This window comes from Xenopus laevis, chromosome 5S (assembly GCF_017654675.1).
Source record: "Xenopus laevis strain J_2021 chromosome 5S, Xenopus_laevis_v10.1, whole genome shotgun sequence".
Taxonomy (NCBI): Eukaryota; Metazoa; Chordata; class Amphibia; order Anura; family Pipidae; genus Xenopus; species Xenopus laevis.
This window is the reverse complement of record NC_054380.1, coordinates 48,245,685-48,266,787: the sequence shown is the minus strand read 5'-3', so window position 1 is coordinate 48,266,787 and position 21,103 is coordinate 48,245,685. Positions and strand designations below refer to the sequence as shown.

Here is a 21,103-nt window from a genome sequence, read left to right as displayed (position 1 = left end):
ATTCAGGTTTTCGCTCTATTTTATTGAGTTTTCCCCCGATCCGATGAAATTGTGCATTTTTAAATAATAAATAATATCAAATCATGGATTCTAGTTTGGTCTGACTTTTTTATTTTAAAAAATCAGAAAAATTCAGATTTTGATAAATAACCCCTCATGTTAAACAGACTTTCCATGTCCTTTAAGGCATGAAGATCCAAATTACAGAAAGATCCATTATCCGGAAAAGACCCAGGTTCCAAGCATTCTGGATAACAGGTCCCATACCTGTATTTACAAAATAGGCATATAATAGATATGTGTGAAAGCGAATATTAAAGGAGAATGAAAGGCTGTCTTTACCTGGGGGTGCCAAAAGTTAGGCACCCCAAGTGATTTTATATACTTACCTGAAACCCCGGGTCGGTGCTCCTATCAGTAGAAAACTGCACTGGTCCGGGGGTTCTTCCAGCGAGCACCACGGAGCATTCCTCTTCCTGCTTCTTCTTTCGCTCAGGTGTGCATGCACAATAGCACGAAAAGCCGTACTGGTGCAGTTTACTGCTGATAGGAGCACCGGCCCAGGGTTTCAGGTAAGTATATACAATTACTTGGGGGTGTTTAACTTTTGGCACCCTAAAGTAAAGTCAGCCTTTCCTTCTCCTTAAAAGTTTCACAGGTAGAGTGTTGACTACTTTTGTCACATTGCCCATCACCTTGTTGAAGAAACATTAGTCATATGTAATAAGGTTAAAAAAAATATTTCTAAAGACATTTCTGGTTTTAAAAACAACTATACAGTATAAGAAAATCTTGGCTTAAGTACAAATTCATAGTAAAGAAAAACATTTATTCAATTGTGGATACATGTAATTTACATTTCTTACATTATATTTTCTTCATAAAAATTTATTAAATAGTTGTGCTAAATGTTTTAGCATTTAAACATTACCTTTTGGTCCTTCTTCAGGTACTGGGAAAGAAGGCGTCCTTAAAGAAGCTGGCATTCCAGTGATTGAAAACAAACTATGTAACAGTCCTGAATATCTCAATGGTAGAGTCACAGATAGAGAGCTCTGTGCTGGTGTTATTCAAGGTGGTGTTGACAGCTGTCAGGTGAGAAATATTACTTTTTACAGAATGCCAAAATCATGCAAATATAAAAGGTAACTATTACCCGAGCAAAATTATTGCGAGAAAGTATCGGCAATAAAGCACAGTGCTGCTAAACCAGCTTCCAGATACAAGAGCCCTGGGCTTTCCATATTATAGCCCCCACATACCTTCCACGTTGAGTTCTTTGAGCATTGAGACTTCCACTGTTTCCAAGATTTCATCCCAGTGTGGTATGCCTTCCCACAGGTGTTCATCTGTACTGGTATCATGCATATGGCATTTTAATAGGGTTATCAGTTTTAAATTCCTAGAAAATGGAGAGTGGTGCTCCCCTTTAACTACACTCACTGAAAGCAACCTATTTTTCATCTGTACATGTCCATCTAGTGGCTTCACTATAATGTGATTAATCTGTATTTGCCCACATAAAGCAGTAATACAACCATGTTGTACTGATATTGGTAATCAACCAATCACAAATTACAAATATATGTTGTACTGGTGCTTTTTCTGATCTTTTAAAAGATAAATTATTGTCTTGAACATCACAAGTCATTAATTCCCCCACCCACCCTGGCAATACAGCAAAATACAGAGGTACGGTGTGTCAAATATTAAAACAAAGCATGTCTGAGTTTGTAAGGAGTTAAAGAGGTGTTGGCACTCACAAGCATATTGGTTTAGTTTTGGGAATCTTGTTGATACAAATAGCAACCAATACGGGCAGTAAAGAGGGCCCTGATAAGTGAAGCTAATAATCTAAAAGTATATAAAATGAAAGGCAACAGGCATTGACATCTCAAACACATTATGTAAAATGAAATCGAGTTTTTACCGACACCTTAGCACATATGTGTCCATTGGGGTGCAAGGGGGGCACTTGTTTTCCCCTCAAACAGGACAAGTGCCCCAGGTCCCCAAAATGCTGCTTTTAAGTAGAACTAAACCCTACAAATTAATATGTCAGATAAACTAATGCTACAGGGATGATTACTAAAGTCTGATGCTAATTGCACTGGTTTCTGGGATGCCATGTAATGAGAATATATGTTAATTACTAATCAGCCGTGCATTGTCACATGTATAGTTTATACCTACTATGTATTGTGAGTCAGCCTCTAAGCTCAGGTAACTGACAGCAGCACAGAGCACATACAGTGAATCGGTAGAAAAGAAGATGGGGAGTTATTGAAGGCATCTTTGAGAGCACAGATCTTCACTGGTAAAGGTCTTTGGTTGTCTTGTCTAGAGTTGGTACAGTAGCCAAAAACATCATGTACCACATTTTTAGCCTACTTCTTTAGTTAAGCTTTTGTTCTCACAGTAAAGGCTGATTCCCTGCATTTTTCTTGATAACAATTCAGGTCTCTCTGCTAGTATCTGTTCTGAGCATTCTGTCCTCAAGAACATGTTAGCCCAAGGCAGTGGGTAGTTTGACATGCAGCCATCAATTTCCTGAGACCAGATTAGTGAGCTTCGGTTTTATTAACAAATCAAAATGTGTGAAAAAAGGGAATAGAAAAAATGACGATGATTACTATACAGCATACCTTGGCATAACAAACAGGGCCGCTCCGGCCATGAGGCAAGGTGAGAATCTTGCCTCAGGCAGCACGGAGCAGCCAGTTACCAAGGGCGGCAAAAAGCCGCCTCTGGTAACTTTAAGAGCCGAATTTCCGTTTTTTAAAACGGAAATTCGGCTCTTCTAGTGCAGCGAGCGCAAAGGAGGGGCGGCATTGGGGCTGCTGCCTCAGGCGGCAGCAGCCCCTGAAACGTGCCTGATAACAAAAAACAATAAAACACTGTGGACAATAGTATGCAATAGCTCTAACTTGTACATAGGGTATTTTCCCTCTCTAACACTGATCCCCTACCAGGATTCATTGCTAAACCAAAAAAAAAAAGTATAAAACTCCACAGAGGTTATACATTTTTAGTCTTTTTCTTTAGGAAAAAGCAGCACTCCACAAAGTTCCACACAAAAGGCAGGTCCCTCTCTCAGCTCCTAGCTCTCACTCTGGAACACATTCTCTGGGCAGGTAGCAGATCTAGCCTGCTAATTATTCCCCAGGTAAGAATTCCTAGGGGTATTAACTCACTCATTCTCACTCTACATATGGGAGTAAGAAATTAATCTAAGGGAAATATATCTCCCATCAAACTGTTCTCCGGTAACTAGTTCACATATCTCCCACCCTTCCATTCCATCTTCCATCCCAATTGTGCCCTGAGACCACTGTGGCCCACTTCTCTTGCAAGCTGTAAGGAAGCTTCAATACTACTGGGTTTACACCATTAGCAGTATCCAAGTTTTCCTGATAGGTGAAGAACTAGCTCCATTGGAAGGTCACTGAACTCTTGTTCTATGGCTTTCTATGGTTTCAAAGCTCCCATAGGTTTGAGTTCCCCCCAAGCAATAAAAGGCACTAAGTTTGCCCTGAGGCAGTAACCCATAGCAACCAATCAGCATGTAGCATTTACCGATCACTATTTAAATGCAAGCATCTTATTGGTTGTCATAGGTTACTGCTCCTGGGCAAACTTAGTACCTTATATTACATATAAGGGTTAGTCTTTTAATATAATCTGCAAACTCTGGGCCTAGCCATTTAATGAGTAAATCAAGTTTATCTGTAGCTGTGAGGTTGAGGTCAGCAATTGCATCTTTGAAGGTTGATCTCCATGGTAGAGACTGACAACATTTCATATACCTGGCGAATATATACCTGGCGAAGTCGGAGAGGTCTGATCTCTGCCTATTTGGTGCCTGAGTAGCTTGTGGAACCCTGGGGCTGTATATGCTTTCTGACGCATAAAGTTCAGATTAATCAGGATAGAATGAAGTGGAATAAGCATTAAGTGGTGGCTTAAACTGAGGTTCATTGCTGGAATTTACCTGAGAGATGATCAGAGGGAGTGTCTTGTGCTGTGTGACTGTAAGGGGCCCGAAGGCTCAGCCAGGAGTAGCGGACCAAGGAGGATGCACAGTCCAATAGTTCGAGGTACAGGCAAGGGTATAGAAAGAGAGTGGTCGAAGTCCAGGCAATAAGGTCGGTTCAGGCAGCAAAGGTTCAGAATACGTAATCAGGCAAAGGTCAATACACAGGATCAGGAATGATAATCACAGGAAGCGCACCCAGGAACTCACGAGGAAGAACCTATAGTAGGGCACAGTCTGCAGTGCTTCAGCATCTTTTATAGGCCTACTTTGGTGCCAAAACGGACGCAGTGGCGTCATGACGCTGGCGTCTTCACGCAGGCGTCTTCACGCAGGCGTCTTCACGCAGGCGTTTTGATGCTGGCGTCTATTCTGACGCTGGCGACCAATCCGATGCTGGCGTGATGTCACAGAACTGCGACCAGAAGGAAGCACATGGAGAACGCCGCCATCTTGGACTCCGCCATCTTGGGACGCCAGGTAAGAACTCCTTACAGTACCCCCCTCCTTACGGGGGGCCTCAGGACCACCACGACTTGGCTTGGAAGGAAACTGTTTGTGGAATTTCTTAAGAAGTGCAGGAGCATGAACATCGGAAGATCTTACCCACGAGCATTCCTCCGGACCGAAGCCTTTCCACTCGATCAGGTATTGTAATATGCCCTTGGAGATACGAGAATCCAATACTCTTTTAACTTTAAACTCCTGGAAGCCATCCACAACAATAGGAGTGTTAGAAGAAGAAGAAGATGAAGAAGCCTCAGAGGAAGATGCGGGTTTAAGAAGGGATACATGAAAGACACTGGGAATCCGCATCTCTGGAGGTAATTGAAGACGAACAGCAACCGGGTTGATAACTTCGACAACAGGAAAGGGACCAATGAATTTGGGACCAAGTTTAGGGGTAGGAATCTTGAGGCGGATATTCCTAGTGGACAACCAAACTCTGTCTCCAACGGTATATTGAGGAGTAGGGACCCTTCTTCTATCGGCAAACTGTTTTTGAGATAGAGAGCTCTTCTCCAGATTGGCCTTGGTAGCATGCCAAATAGCGGACATATGAGCGACTTGATCATTGGCCGCTGGAACGTGATTTTCCGGAAGAGCCATGCAAGGCATTATTGTGTGCAAACTCTGCCCACGGAAGAAGATCTGCCCAGTCGTCCTGGCATAACGATACATGACAGCGCAGGAACTGTTCCAGTCCTTGGTTGACACGTTCTGCCATTGGACTGTGGATGATATGCGGATGAAAACTGGAGCGAGACGTGAAGTGCCTTGCATAAAGATCTCCAAAATTTGGAAACAAACTGTGAGCCTCTATCAGACACAATCTCTGCAGGGAATCCATGGAGAATAAAAATGTGTTGGATAAACAAATTTGAGAGTTCTGGAGCAGAAGGCAGCTTGCGAAGGGGAATGAAATGGGCCATCTTGCTGAACCTATCTACTACAACCCAGATAACTGTATGACCCAGGGAAACAGGGAGATCAACAATAAAGTCCATGGCCAGGTGAGTCCAGGGTCGAGAAGGAAAGGGCAAGGGAAGAAGAAGACCTTTGGGTGGAGAATGACCAGACTTAGAAGCTGCACAGATAGCACAAGAAGAGACAAAGTCTTTAACATCTTTCCGAAGGGAAGGCCACCAAACAAGGCGGGAAAGCAGATCCGTTGTCTTCCGAACTCCAGGATGGCCAGCCTGCTTGGAGCTATGAGATTGCATGAGGATGGACTGACGAAGTTCAGACGGAACAAATGCTACCCCTAGGGGAGTATCAGGCGGAGCAGAGGACTGTGCGGATAGTAATTGGGAAGCCACAGAAGGAGTTAGAGCCGCCACGATCTTGGTAGAAGGTACAATAGGTTCATCGATCTTGGAACTGGTCTCATCAGGAAGAAAACTCCTAGACAAAGCATCAGCCTTCTTATTTCTAGAACCAGGACGAAAGGTCAGGACAAAGTTGAACCTGGAAAAGAAGAGCGCCCACCGAGCTTGTCTGGGATTTAAACGTTTCAAAGTCTGAATATATTCCAAGTTCTTATGATCAGTGAAAATGGTAACTGGAACAGAAGAACCCTCCAATAAATGTCTCCATTCTTCTAAGGCCAATTTCACCGCTAAAAGTTCACGATTCCCCACATCGTAATTCTTTTCAGAGGGAGAGAATTTCTTGGAAAAATAGGCACAGGGGTGAAGTTTACCATCATTAGAAGACCTCTGTGACAAAACTGCTCCAGCCCCCACATCAGAAGCGTCCACTTCAATGAAGAATGGAAGAAGAGGGTCAGGATGTCTTAAAATAGGAGCTAAGGAAAAAGAGTATTTCAGATCTTGAAAGGCTTCCAGTGCCCGTGGAGGCCAAAAATTCGGTCTTCCACCCTTACGAATAAGGGAAAGGATAGGTGCGATCTTGGAAGAAAAAAAGATGAATTGCCGATAATAGTTGGCAAAGCCGATGAAACGTTGAATGGACTTCGTACTGGTTGGAAGAGGCCAATCTTGAATGTCTGAAGTCTTGGCTGGATCCATCTCGAAGCCTCTCTGGGAAATTATGTAACCCAAAAAAGGAATCTTGGAGGTCTCAAAAGAACATTTCTCCAATTTGGCAAAAAGAGCGTTCTTCCTTAAACGGGAGAGGACCTCACGCACTTGAAGACGGTGTTCATCCAAGGTTTTGGAAAAGATTAGGATATCATCCAGGTAGACGACAATACAAAGTCCAAGAAGATCTCTGAAGATATCGTTTACGAACTCCTGGAAAACTGCAGGTGCGTTACAAAGCCCAAATGGCATGACGAGGTATTCGTAATGTCCATCACGAGTATTAAAAGCAGTTTTCCACTCATCACCCTCACGAATGCGGATCAAATTATAAGCTCCGCGAAGATCAAGCTTTGTGAAGAAACTAGCTCCCTTGAGTTGATCGAATAATTCCGAGATGAGAGGAAGAGGGTAGCGGTTTTTGGAAGTGATCTTATTTAACCCCCGGTAATCTATACAGGGGCGAAGACTGCCGTCTTTCTTCTGGACGAAGAAGAACCCCGCACCCGCAGGAGATGAAGAAGGACGAATAAATCCTCTTTGGAGATTCTCCTGGATGTATTGCTTCATGGCCTTAGTCTCAGAAGGAGAGAGAGGGTAAGTCCGTCCCCGTGGAGGCATGGTACCAGGAAGCAGATCTACAGGCAGATTTTTTACAGAACACATCAGCAAAATCTTGATAAACAGAAGGCAAAGAAGGAAGATCCATGGTAACTGAGGATAATTTCAGGATGGGTTTACCAGGAATGCAGTTCTGTTGGCAAAAAGAACTCCAGTGAGTAATCTGAGAGGTTGACCAGTCTATGACTGGATTGTCGTAGCCATGGTAGTCCCAGAACCACTGGTGTGGAGGGGCACTCAATGATGAGGAAAGAAATCTCTTCAGAATGTAGGGTGCCAACTTTGAAAGGAAGCTTGAAAGACGATTTAAAGATGAAAGCTGAGGATAATGGTCTGTCATCAATGGCCAAGACTTGAAGAGGTTCGGGTAAAGGTTGCAAGGGAAAGGCGTGTTGTTCAGCAAATGTCCGATCCAAGAAATTTCCTGCTGCCCCGGAGTCAAGGAAGGCTTGAGAACAAATGGTCTTGGTGGAGAGCTGAATCTGAACAGGCAAGAGAAAACGAAGAGAGGAATTATGGGGAAGAGCATTAATCCCGCCCAGGTAAGTTTCCCCAAACTTACCTAGGCGTTGGCGTTTCCCGGCTTCACTGGACATTCATGGGCAAAGTGCGATTTACCACCACAATAAAGACAAAGTCCTGCTGCCCGTCTCCTTAGTTTCTCTTGCTCAGACAGTCGGGAACGTCCTATCTGCATTGGTTCTTCAGCAGAAGTGGAAGAAGAGGCAGAAGGGGTTGTTGGTGCTGTAGGAGGAGGTGTGCTAGGAAGCAGCGGCCTTTGGAATCGGGGAGCCAAAAGAGGTTGGAATCTTTTAACACGGTCTCTATCCGCCTGGTGCTCTCTTTGCCGGGTATCCACCTTGACGGCCAAATCAATAAGATCTTCCCAGCGTATCGGCAGCTCACGGGAGACCAAATCATCCTTCAGACGCATAGAGAGACCGTTGTAGAAGGCGGCATGGTAGCTCTCATTGTTCCATCTCGTCTCAGCAACCAAGGTGCGGAACTCAATAGCATATTCAGGCACAGTACGAGTCCCTTGACGAATCTGGAATAACCGTGCAGAAGCGGAGGCAGTCCGGCCGGGAGCGTCAAATACGGTGCGTAGATCTTGTATGAAGGCTTTAGAGTCGTCAATCAAGGGATCCTCCTTTTCCCACAGAGGAGATGCCCATTCCAAGGCTTTACCAGTCAAGCGGGTGATGATATACCCCACTTTCGCACGCTCAGAAACGTACTGATTGGGAAGCAGGGTAAATTGAATCTCACACTGGTTCAAGAACCCTCTGCACGTCTGAGGATCACCACCGTAGAGTGGAGGTGCTGGAATACGTGGCTCCGAAGAATTGGCGCTGGCTGGCACCACCGGGAGGGAAGGTGAAACTGTAACGGGTCTCCCTGGAGTGAGGGCAGACAGTTTCTCTAGAATAGCCTCCAAAGCTTGGTCAAAATGGGTCTGCTGGGCTTCGTAGACCTCCATCCGTGAAGCCAAACCACGGAAGGCTCTCCCAAAGTCAGGCTGAGGTTGTGCCTCCTCAGAGGGGTCCATGGCCCTACTATACTGTAAGGGGCCCGAAGGCTCAGCCAGGATTAGCGGACCAAGGAGGAAGCACAGTCCAATAGTTTGAGGTACAGGCAAGGGTATAGAAAGAGAGTGGTCGAAGTCCAGGCAATAAGGTCGGTTCAGGCAGCAAAGGTTCAGAATACGTAATCAGGCAAAGGTCAATACACAGGATCAGGAATGATAATCACAGGAAGCGCACCCAGGAACTCACGAGGAAGAACCTATAGTAGGGCACAGTCTGCAGTGCTTCAGCATCTTTTATAGACCTCCTTTGGCGCCAAAACGGACGCAGTGGCGTCATGACGCTGGGGTCTTTACGCAGGCGTCTTCACGCAGGCGTTTTGACGCTGGCGTCTATTCTGACGCTGGCGCTTAGGCACCGGCAACCAATCCGATGCTGGCGGATATTCTGACGCTGGCGTGATGTCACAGAACTGCGTCCAGAAGGAAGCACATGGAGAACGCCGCCATCTTGGACTCCGCCATCTTGGGACACCAGGTAAGAACTCCTTACAGTGACCAAGTCTGTGTGGCCAAGTCTATATGGCTGACCTATAGCTTTGCTGGCATTTGCAGGGGTTGTCCCTGGATGTTGTAAGCTTGGTTGGTTGTCATTAGATGCATCCTGGTTTAGGACATATTTAGTTGCATGTTCAACAGGATGTGCAGACTCAGCTGGGATAGGGCATAATCTTTAATCTTGCAATAGCTGATGCTTTTTATTTCTCCATTTGAAGAATTTCTGGTTCAGCTTCCATTGCTGCCTTTTTATGAACTTGTGTGCAGCTTTTTATTGCTTGTGTGCAGCCTCATCTTCCTGGCTTGTGGTCTCAGCAGCTGCTTCACTTACCCGTGTTGATTTTCTAGAGAGGTTTTAGAAGATTGATATGAGAGCCTTGATAAAGTGAATCTGTGACTTAAAAAAAACCTGGTCACCTGCAGGTGTGTAATTCAAAACTCTACCTTATCTTTAGCTCTATGCAAAAGTAGGTGTATGTCTTTCAAGTTAAGCCGGATATACATCAACCTAAGCAGGAAGAGTAACTTAATCTAGTTACATGAAGACAGTTCTGAACTTTCACATGGTACAGACTGTGCTTGTATGACCATGTGCTTGCAGGAGTTGTGAGTTTAAGCTTGGTTACAGATTGAATATAATTGACTTGCCAATGAGTGAAGGCTTGGTGGAACATACATTATTCTGAAGCAAACACATCAGTTTTACCAGTGCAGGGCAACAGTACATTATATTGTGCCAACTACATGAAACTCAAGCAGAGCAAACTAAATTAAGAAGTAACCAGGAGCTGGAGTGGCTGGGGTGTCCTCAAACAATTAATGAAATGTAAATAAGCCAAAATTGTGTGTTTATATTGTGATTTCTAAAAAAAAAGCTTAATTTTTGTTGTTGTTACTGTTCCATTAAAGGAGAACTAAACTAAATATTGAATATGGGTAGAAATGCCATATTTCATATAGTGAACTTACTGAACCAGCCTAGGATTCAGCATCTCTATAGTAATAAGGATTCAGGCCCACAAATTTGTCCTGTACCTTCCCATCTTGGATTTATTAGTGACACTCACCTGCTCAGTGATTCGGATACAAAAAGGAAAACCTACCTTCATCTTTACCCATTTAATAAGGCAATACACCCTTCTTTTCAACATTAGTTCAATGAATAGGACCATAAATTTTGCTTATTGTTTAAAACTCTCAATAGACATCCAGAGTTTATCCTCGTGTCCTATAGATGATCATTCATTACAATCTTCCGACCTACAAGTAACCATTCAGATTAAATAAAGTAGTAAAAACAAATCAGACAATGTTCTGGCCATCATCCGAAAGTTATCGAACTTTCAGTGAGAAGGAGGAGAGCACTCAAACTGCTGTACACGACATGTTTCTGTCCGTTAATGCCCTTTCTCAATTTTGGATGTTCGGTACATCCTTTAAGAGGATTGAAGCATTCATCTATAAAGTGCTAATTCGCTGAGCGCAGACTCCCTCACCCTCTACAGTTTTCTTATCAGAAATATATTATTGTTAGCCAACAGAAATATTCTTGAAAAGTGGACCCAAACAACACCCCCTCCTCTAATCACAGCATAAAAATATTAATCCTTAGCTCTCTTAGAATAAGACAGGTAAACACATGAGTTCTAGGTGGGAGGAGGGGGAACACTTTTTCATGGTTGAGTTTAAGACAAGCAAAAACAGATTTTTCATCGTTAAAATAATAGACACAAAGTATGGTCAGCATAAGGGAGCAAATTTTAAAAGCAAATGAGTGTGTTTTTCAACATTAATTTGTGTTCAGTTGAAACGTGCATCAAATTGAAATCCAACCTGTTAAAGGGCAGTGTGCAAAGTGCAATTTTTCAAATAACAATGCCATTTTTTTAACCCAAAATATAGCCAGGCCCGGATTTGTGGAAAGGCCACTTAGGCCCGGGCCTAGGGCGTCATGATTTTAGGGGGTCGGCATGCTGCCCAACCACACCCACATTCTGGGATACAATAATTTTTTAAATTTCCCATGCACCAATCCCCATTGCTCTGGTCCAGATGATGAAAATTTGCATGAATAAAGGGGAGGGGACAGGAGCGACAAACGGCAGTGGGCCTAGGGGTGCCCACTATGTAAATCCGGGCCTGAATATAGCATGTTTTGCTATAATTGAAGCCACGTCAGGAGTTACACTTGTGGCAATTATGTTGATGTGTATTTGCAATTCAGATTCAGGTAGGTGTTAAGAATAAGGCCTGATGCAGACTACTGGTCCTGTGGCTCTGTACCTTGCAACTCTGATCGATGTGCTAAGTAGGGGGTCACCTACACGCATCCCCCCCCTTATTAAATGGATCACTACTGAATCTTTCAAGCTTGCCTGGTGGCTGTTCCGCACCTCTAATTTGTGATGGAGTTCTGGACATTTTCATCTTGCTTCTATATTGCTTGGCTGATACTATAAGTCAAAAACATTTTCTTTGAATATTTTCTTTCCATTTTATACTTTTTATAGTTCACTGGGATTGAGGATGCGGTTAAGTAGTATCAATATAATAAAACCAATACATTCTGTTTTTCAATGTATTCTTTATTATTTTTTTCTTGCTATTAAATTTTTTTTACAGTTATTATATTTGTATTCCAATAGGGTGACAGCGGAGGACCCCTTTCTTGTTTTGATGGAGAAAAATATGTTCTTCAAGGAGTTACCTCCTGGGGTTTAGGATGTGCTCAGCCTATGAAGCCAGGAGTGTATGTCCGTGTCTCTAAATTTATTCCATGGATTCAAAAGACAATGAGTCAAAATGAATAAAGAAAAGACTTTAGTGATAATATGTTATGATTAAAAAATAAAAATATATATAATGTACTCTCTCTGTTTTATTGTTTCATCAGCTTTTGATTATACAAGCTAAACAAAAGTACAAACGTTGAAGGACAATAGGAACACTACATATTCTGTTGACCTCAATGTTATTGACTCATATCTGTGCATACCTATCTGTACTGAATATTGTACCAATAATTCAATGAGACACATGATTCAATAAATGCAGATTTCTGGGCTGTGCTGATTGAAAATTGAATTAAAAATACTGAAAACAAATTAAGCTTTTCTAACTCGATTTTTTTCAAGGTGTCTGGTTTTTCAAGGTGTCTGGTAATGTGGTTATCACCTCATGTGATAAAGAGCTGATCATTAATCATTAACCATTTTGTGAATTGCTCTTTATGGGTAGCCTCTTTAAATCTAAGCCAATAATCAGTCCTGCACCACATGGATTTTATAGATATTTGCATTAAAATGTGTAATGTTATCAGGCTATTAATTTAAAAGTAATCCATAAAATGTACATACTGTATGCTTCATAGCTGATTTACATCTATTCAGTGTTTGTAGAGAAGCCAGTATTGTATACAACAGCAGTTGAACTAAGTAGTTATAGGCCATCTTGCATAAATAACTTATAGTGTATTGACATGCTCACCCAACCTGTCTCCCACTCATCAATGTTTCATTGATTTTATGAATTAGTTCTTGCTTTAGTGAAGAAGTTTGGGTCTGCAGGTAATTTTATATATGGGTAATAGGTTTCTGGGGCATAGGGAAGCATAAAGATTACTATTTTAGCTTTCAGCCAAGCACAGGATCCTCTAGAAAATGTTCAGGCAAACACTGAACCAACTTTGAAACCAAATGTGTTGAAAATTGAGTTGCCATTGGCAGATACTAAGGAAAAAAGGAATTCATAAAGAATGGAATCACATGAAAACTAAATATGGGAGTCAGAAGGGGTGGGGGGGGATGTCAGTCAGGGGTCATCATGAAAATAAAATAAAGAAGTGGCCCTCTTGAAATAGTATCTGCTATACGAATTGAATTTGAATTTAATTCAAATTGAATTTTCCCTCCAACTGTTTCCAACTGTTTCCATGGTTGAGGTGTCATCTCACATTCAAATTTATATTTAAATTGGGGGATTAAAAATTTAATGTGTGAATTATGACACCAAAAAAACAATTCGAAAATTCGAATTTACTATTCAACCCTTAATAAATCTGGCCCTTACTGTAAGTATTCCTCTGTATGCTATAATTGTAGCCCACAAAGACAGGTTTCTTGAAAGAAGAAGAGTTTATTTTAGTTTGCAAATGAGAGAAACATATACAGAAAGGTAGAACTGATCTTGGTTAAGGTATAGAAGTTCTCCTGGTGTTCTTCAGCCTTGCTTGACGAGAGACCTAAAGTATAGGTTCTGATGGTTTAATTAAATACTGTTTGAGTCCACAGTCCTATAATTGTACTAAACTGAGGTTCTAAAGCTGCCCCTCTCTCCAATAGCATTTTTATGTGCCTTAAATTGTTGGAAATGGGATTATACTGTTTTACTTGAAACTGGCCACACGATGTCAGCAAAAACCAGGTGATCTATTTCTTTACATAGAACACTGATACACATTGTATTGTACAGATATACATTGATACATTTCTTCCTTCAACATTTATATACAACAAACACATACATTGTAACTATTACATAATTTATTAATATCACTAATATTCTATTATCACACTATACAGTTAAGATAATTTAGAATTTAGCTAATCTAAATTCTATGATGGTTTGTATTAAACAAGCAGAGATGTATAATTGTAAAAGTCACTAAGAATAGCTGTTTCAAGTCCTTACACATATACTCTTATCTTTATCTCTACAAGATAGAGATAGATTAGATAGATAGATGATAGATACATAGATTCATCTCATGTGCCAGCACTTGTAATATGTTAAGACAGAGTTGTATGTCAGTATGAATTTCCAGTACATGGAAGATCTTACATTTATACCATTTAACACAAAAATTGTGTCCTAGTTAGGACATAAAAGGATACCAGGTGGCACAATACTGAGCAGCCATTTGCTATTATACTTCAGGTAACCCCGTGAATGAGGAATAGAAAGTGTCAGGTGAGCTCCCAGTACTTGTACACTCCAGGAGTGTAAGATAGTCAGGGTTGAGCTAAAAAGAGCAGTTCTGAGCTCCAACGTAGGAGTTACAGTTTGGAGGTATCTCTCCCAGGCCATATTGCCTGTAGTATAGGGATCCCAGTGGAGAGGTTCCCCTGATGTTGATCCAGAGACCACTACCGGAATATGTTGCAGAGGTGAAGTGGGATGCCTGCCAAGTCTGTCCTAAGGGAGTGTCAGCCTGTGTAAAGCTGCATGTGATGTGCCTGTGCCTTTTTCCTCTAACCACTGGATGTGAGTAAACCTGGGGACATTGTCTATTACTAATAAACAGTTCTTTGTTTGCATCATAAGAACCTCCTGGCGCCCAATCATTTTGAATGCACAGTAGTCTGGGTGTTGTAGTTGCTCTACACCTTAAAGGGATAGCTTCCACTTAGCGAAGGCCCGGATCCTGCAGAGAGAATCCAAATGTAACCCATGCTCCTACCATAGCTGGACATTAACTATCTGTGATGTGGATAGCCCAGATTAGTGTTACACATACTTTGCATAACTTGCCAAATTCACACCCAGGGTCCTGCTATAACACTGCTACAATTTGCTCTGCACACCTGCTAGTGATGTAATTTACTTAAGGAAACAGAAACCATTTTCAGTAACAGTGAAAAATGTTTCAGCAAGGCTCTACACATTCCTTTGTAACTGAATTGTGCTATTCAGCCTGGTTAAGATGCTAAATATCCTGCAGAACTTGCCAAATCCACACCCAGGGTCTTGTAATAACACAGCTACAATTTACCCTGCATACCTGCCACTGGTGTAATGTCCTCAATGAGATAGTAACCATTTTCAGCAACGATGCAAAATGTCTCAGCAGTGCTCTGTGCATTCATTTTCACAAAGCATGAATCAACACTGAGGCCTATTTACTAATAGGCCTAAAATAAAACTATTTACTAATAATTTTTTTTCACAAATCTCTAAAAATGTTTTTTTTTAAATGCACATATATACTGTATATCCAACAGGTCATAAAGACAAAGCTCTTAAGGTTTATGCAAACCTGAACAACCAAAGTCTAGCCTGCCCAACCTTCTTTGAAGTAATTAATATAAAGGGCCCTAGCACACCTTAAGCTGGCCATAGACGCAAAGATACAGTAGTACAAATCAAAGTTTCATACAATTTTTCAACCATGTGTGGATTGTCCCAACATTTTTTGTAGCATGGCGATGGGTCGTTTAGTCGATCGGACAGGTTAAAAGATTTCTGTCAGTCAGAAATATACTATATGCGATAGTATAATATATGCGATTTGTCGAATATAACTTTTGTAGAATTGTCATACTGAGCAACATTTCTTAACTGTCCATTATAGTCTATGGGTGTTTTTTCTTGGCTCATACTCTTTACCTGTGCAATAGAATAGAATAACTATTTTTGGAACTTCTATGAGACTTAAAGTCTGATACAATACTTTTGGAAGAGAAACCTCTTTACTGTATGATCATTTAGGATTTTCTTCTCCTGTCACTATTGAAGGTAAGAGATTTAATTCTTGACTGGGATACTCCACTGGCCCCTGACAAAAAGAATTTATGGGCAGAGTGGAGAAGTTCTAAATGACTCCTTCTGTTTTCTATAAATTTTGTACTACATATTTTTGCAAGTAAATTTCCATTCATTTTGAAGTATACTTTGCATACAATTTATTTTGATATGTTTTACCTGGTTATGTAGAATTTAAAGGAAAACTATACTACCGAACAATGTAGCTCTATATAAAAATATATTGCATACAACAGCTCATATGTAAAACCCTGTTTCATGTAAATAAACCATTTTCATAATAATATACTTTTTTAATAGTATGTGTCACTGGATAATCCTAAATAGAAAATTACCACTTTAAAAAATAAAGGCCTACCCCCTAGGACCCTAAGATTCACGGTGCACATAAATAAACCAAACAAATCATACATGTTAGGTCACAAGCTCATTAATGGACAAAGTTCTGCCTTATGCTTCCACACTTTTACCTGGTCTCTGAGGCAGCACACAGAATATTATAAAATGGGGGCTTGTGGGAAAATGTATGTAAAAGGGTAATATTTACTTAAATGTATATTCCAATTTTGTGGTATTTTTTAATAAACCACTGACTATGACAAAGAAACCCTCAGCAACAATTGCGCCCATCTGTTAGGATGGCCAAAAAATAATCTATAGTTCGTAACTAAAGTGCATGATGCCTTTTTCATTTTATCTGCAATTGAGTTCTTTTCATAAATTACAGTGACATCATATCTAACTAAGGAGTGCTCCTGGACTAATACAAAGACCCCATCATAAGCACATTTGCATCTTCTTAATATTCTGCGCATAAAACGACCACTGCTCCTTTTTCTTTTAGGGCCACATGTACAGAGTTTATGAAGGAAGCCATGGATGATGTTGACAGAACCAATAGGGCCATATGTATAATTCAGTGTTAGTTATTGATGTATATGTTAAGGTTATCAGCATCCCAGCACCCTTGTAGGCTATTGTTAGACTTCTTAAAGAAGTCTGTGTGCAGTAAAACCTAATGCATATAATGTTGTCTGGATACACAGCAGTACCCATAGTAGGCAATCCCTAAGAATATTAAAGGAGAAGGAAAGCTCCAAGACAGTTTATTGCCAACAGATTAGCCACAATAGTGCAAGCTAGAATGCTATATTTATTCTGCAGAATTCTTTACCATACCTGAGTAAACAGCTCTAGACACTTTCTCTGTTTGTTTAGGATAGACGCTGCCATATAAGTTGGTGTGACATCACTTCCTGCCTGAGTCTCTCCCTGCTCACTTACAGCTCTGAGCTCAGATTACAGCAAGGATGGGAGGAGGGAGGTGGAGAGGAGCAAACTGAGCATGCTCAAGCATGAGCAGCATTATTTTGATGGTTTACTGGTGTATTTATATAGACCTTTCTGATAAAGCGTACTTCATTTTAGCCTTTCCTTCTCCTTTAAATCTATAAATGGCAAATTGGTGGGTTTATGTGAAATATGATTTATGGTAAAACATCTTTAAACAATCCTACTTTGCATTACTAATTTAGAGAGAGGGTGGGGTAGAACATACTTCCAGGAGAGAATGCCAGAAGGAATATCAAGGCCTCAGAACTCAACGTAAAATATCTTATTTATAAAAATAAATTTATTTTATTTGTTTAATTCCATTGATGCTTAAAGGATCAATAAAATATAACAAAGGATCTTTCTTGTGTATTTTGAGGGTTTCTAAAGAGTACCCTCTCTTCACCTGCCAATTTTCCAAATAAGTATAAATATAAAATATGAAATAAATTAATAGTAATTGTATTTGCATATGTATCAGGTCTTGAAACTACAGCTCCTTATAGTCCATCAGAGTGAAATTCTGCTGCTCCATATAATAAATATAGAGCAGCAGCATTTCATTCTGGTGTAGCGCTATAGTAAACTGCTTTGTATTTAGCAGTTATAGCTACTTTCCTTTGTGGGCTGATACCACAGTGTAATTGTAACTAGGTGCAGTAGCACAATGATGGGCGCCAGTAGTTCTTTAACGGTTGAACATAGAACTGTGTTTATTAAACAATAGCACATAGATCATTCAGCACATTGATCCACAATGGAGCATAGAATATACACAGCAGCATAAAGGAAGCATATACTCACAGGACATATAGGCTGAATCCCTACAGGCTAGGGAATACACAGCAGAGAGTAAGTTGGCAGCGTGTGAGGGGTATTGCCCAGTTTTCAGGATATCTTCCAGTGGCAGACTAGGGGAATTCCTATCATCCCTAGTCTCAACACTTTAGTCCTTACTCCGGGTCAGTAATACCCTGGGATCTTAATCCCTCTAATCTCCTCGGCGGAGCCTTGAGCTGCTCAACTATCTAGCCTCTCTATCACTCCTAGAGTGATCTATAATTGAGTATAGCTGTCTAATTACTAGGGCCAAGGCGCCTAGGGTCGACACTACCCATTCCCTTCCAGCCTGCTTGGTTGGGCTGAAGCAATGGACCCAGACCTCATGGTTCCTAAACCTTTTATACTCTGGCACAGTGCCATCTGGTGTACACTGTGAGAACTACAGGGATTACATAAGCACAAGGTCCCCATAAGGACCTTTTAGGCATCCATATAACTAGGGATGTGCCTGTCTGTAAAGTGTAAGGGTGTCTAAGATTTTCACATCCCTACACTGGTATACTATAAGGATATGAGATTTGTAAAAGAATATTTATTAATGTGTGAAAAAAAAGTTTGCCATTTGATAAAGAAGCCTTTAAATTCTTATATAAATAAAGAATGGCAGATTTTGGCACAACTTCACCTACACAGGTGAGCTAAACATTATGAAATTGTAGATAATAAACAGGGCTATAGCAAGCAATGCCAGTCAGGAGCTGCAAGGGCAAACAAAGTTTCTGAGCTGTATGAGCACAAAGTAGATCCAGGGACTGGTCCAATCATCGATTCAGGAAGGTATGAGATCTGGACAGTGTCAGGCCCCAAGTTAGGGAAAGTTTATTTAGTGGTAGGAATTTGTTATAGTTTAATTCTAAAAAAAAAATCACTTTACATGTGTAGAGGATAAAACGTTTCCTATAAACCAATGCTTTGTATACAAACTACCATATGTTGATGAAATTTGCTTAAAATGTGCTATAAATACAATGTTTTTGTGTAATATGAGTCTGTATATACTGTTATATACCAACAATATACCAACTAAATATGTGTTTATGCTGCATAATACAAATTACAAACAGAAAACAATATAATAATATATAAAATATTTTTTATAGGACGGACATTTGTTAATTTTCAAGTATTAAACTAAACTTGAATGGTATTACAGAATTTTATTTCTTAATCTTATACCTGTAATTGTTTCACGTACTAGCACATTTTAATACTTCAGTCCTATGTTGTAACAATGTATGTATATATATATATATATATATATATATATATATATATATATATATATATATATATATATATATATATATATATATATATATATATATATATATATATCTGCCCCCTCGCCTTATTTGTGATTCAAAGTTATTCTCTAGTACAAAACACATGCTTAGAGGTAATTCTAGAGCTACCTAAGAAAAAACCCCACATATTAACTGCTCCATAATTGTAATTTCCAGTAGAACTGAGCCAGTTTGTGTAAGCTATGTGTCTATGGTGCTGCAATCCTAGTGTCAAGCTCCTTAAATGTAACTAGAAGGGTTTATTAATGGAATTTAATCATCCCAGGATGTTTTTACTTTTTATCAATACCTTCAATAACAATCCACTTTGATGTCATTTATAAATCATGGTGTATAAACTGAATCTTGGTGCAGAAACAAGTTAAACGGATACATGGAATGTGATAATCATTGGCATGCACATTTCCTGCAAATTTTTAAGAACTTTCAGTCTTTGGTCTTTCCTGTAGTGATAGTTGTATATATGTAATAAAGTTATTACTGTCAATTCCCAAAAGTTTGCTGGCTAGATGTGCAGTCAGGGGTATTATATTATGTGTGACAAACTGATTACCTGTACACAGTTTTTTGGGAAATTAGCAATGATATGCAGGTAAGAGTAGGATCAGGAGAATAAAGACAAGGACACCAAGGGGCAGATTTATAAAGGGTCGAATTTTGAGGGTTAAAAAACCCTCGAAGTAAAATCCTTCTAATTCGAATATCAAATTCGAAGGATTTTAGTGCAAAGCTTTGACCGAACGATCGAATAAAAATCGTTCAAATCGAATGATTCAAACGATTATAAGCGATTGATCAAAGTATTTTTATTCGACCAAATAAAAACTTAGCCTATTCTAACATTGCACCTCGGTAGGTTTAAAGTGGGGAAGTATGAAGTCAAAGTTTTTTCTAAAGAGACAGTACTTCGATTATCGAATGGTCGAATAGTCGAATGATTTTTACTTCAAATCGTTCGAGTCATTCTATTTGATCGAATTTGACCAATTTGATGGTCGAAGTACCCAAAAAAATACTTTGAAATTCGATTTTTTTTCGAAATTATTCACTCGAGGTTACTAAATCTGTCCCCAAGTCTTAAAGCAAGAACACAGGATTATTTCAGCAAACTGGTAAAGCATTTCAACAGCATGTGAAGAATTTACCCCACTCTGGGATTCTCACCATACAGTATGGCTACAGTATGGCTTCCACACTGTGGAATATTCTGGGCTTCTAACTAAACCCTGCTGACTCTCCCCTCCAGGGATACCAGTTCAACAGCCACCAGCCTGTCTGACCTTCTGGCTTTCCTCAAACACTTTAGACTCTCACTCACCTTGTCTTGGCTTCCTTTGCTCCTTGCAGTGGCAGGCAGCACACCAGCACCTCTGGGTTCCTAACACACATTGGTAGCCTTTCTATTCTGTGCCATGCTCAGAGAAACCTTCCGAACAGTCTCACTAGAATGAAATATCTTTCCACGAGACAGCCTTCCTGTGGAAAGTGAGCTCCAATATGTGAGCTGGATTAATGGATCAGATCATCTGGCTTGCCTGTTTCTTCCAGAACACTATACCTTCCAGGGTCAGACAACAACTATAAACAGATGTAGAGACCCTGAGGGTTAAGCATTTTACTCAGGCAGTTTCCCCTATATTTTTGCACCTAAGTTGTCCTTTGATTCACCCTGGTAGCTATTGTCTTTTTTCCAGGGTCTATTGTAATTTGCTCTAGATCATTGCTTGCCCAGTAGGTGGCAAAAGTTTAAAAGGAAGAGCACACATGCTCAGGGCTCTCTTCCAGGATCCCACCTTCTGGGGAT

General features: G+C 40.4%; 1 protein-coding gene across 2 annotated transcripts in view; it reads left to right on the top strand.

The window, feature by feature from the left end:
- Positions 1-12,384, top strand: part of LOC108717414 (plasminogen) — a 169,537-nt gene extending 157,153 nt beyond the window's left edge. For both annotated transcript variants that reach the window (XM_041564500.1, XM_041564499.1), the window contains exons 18-19: positions 950-1,095; positions 11,926-12,384. In XM_041564500.1, the coding sequence (XP_041420434.1) occupies positions 950-1,095; positions 11,926-12,090 (311 nt within the window). In that variant the 3' untranslated portion in view covers positions 12,091-12,384. The remainder of the gene's footprint in view (positions 1-949; positions 1,096-11,925) is intronic.
- Positions 12,385-21,103: the final 8,719 nt, after the last annotated feature.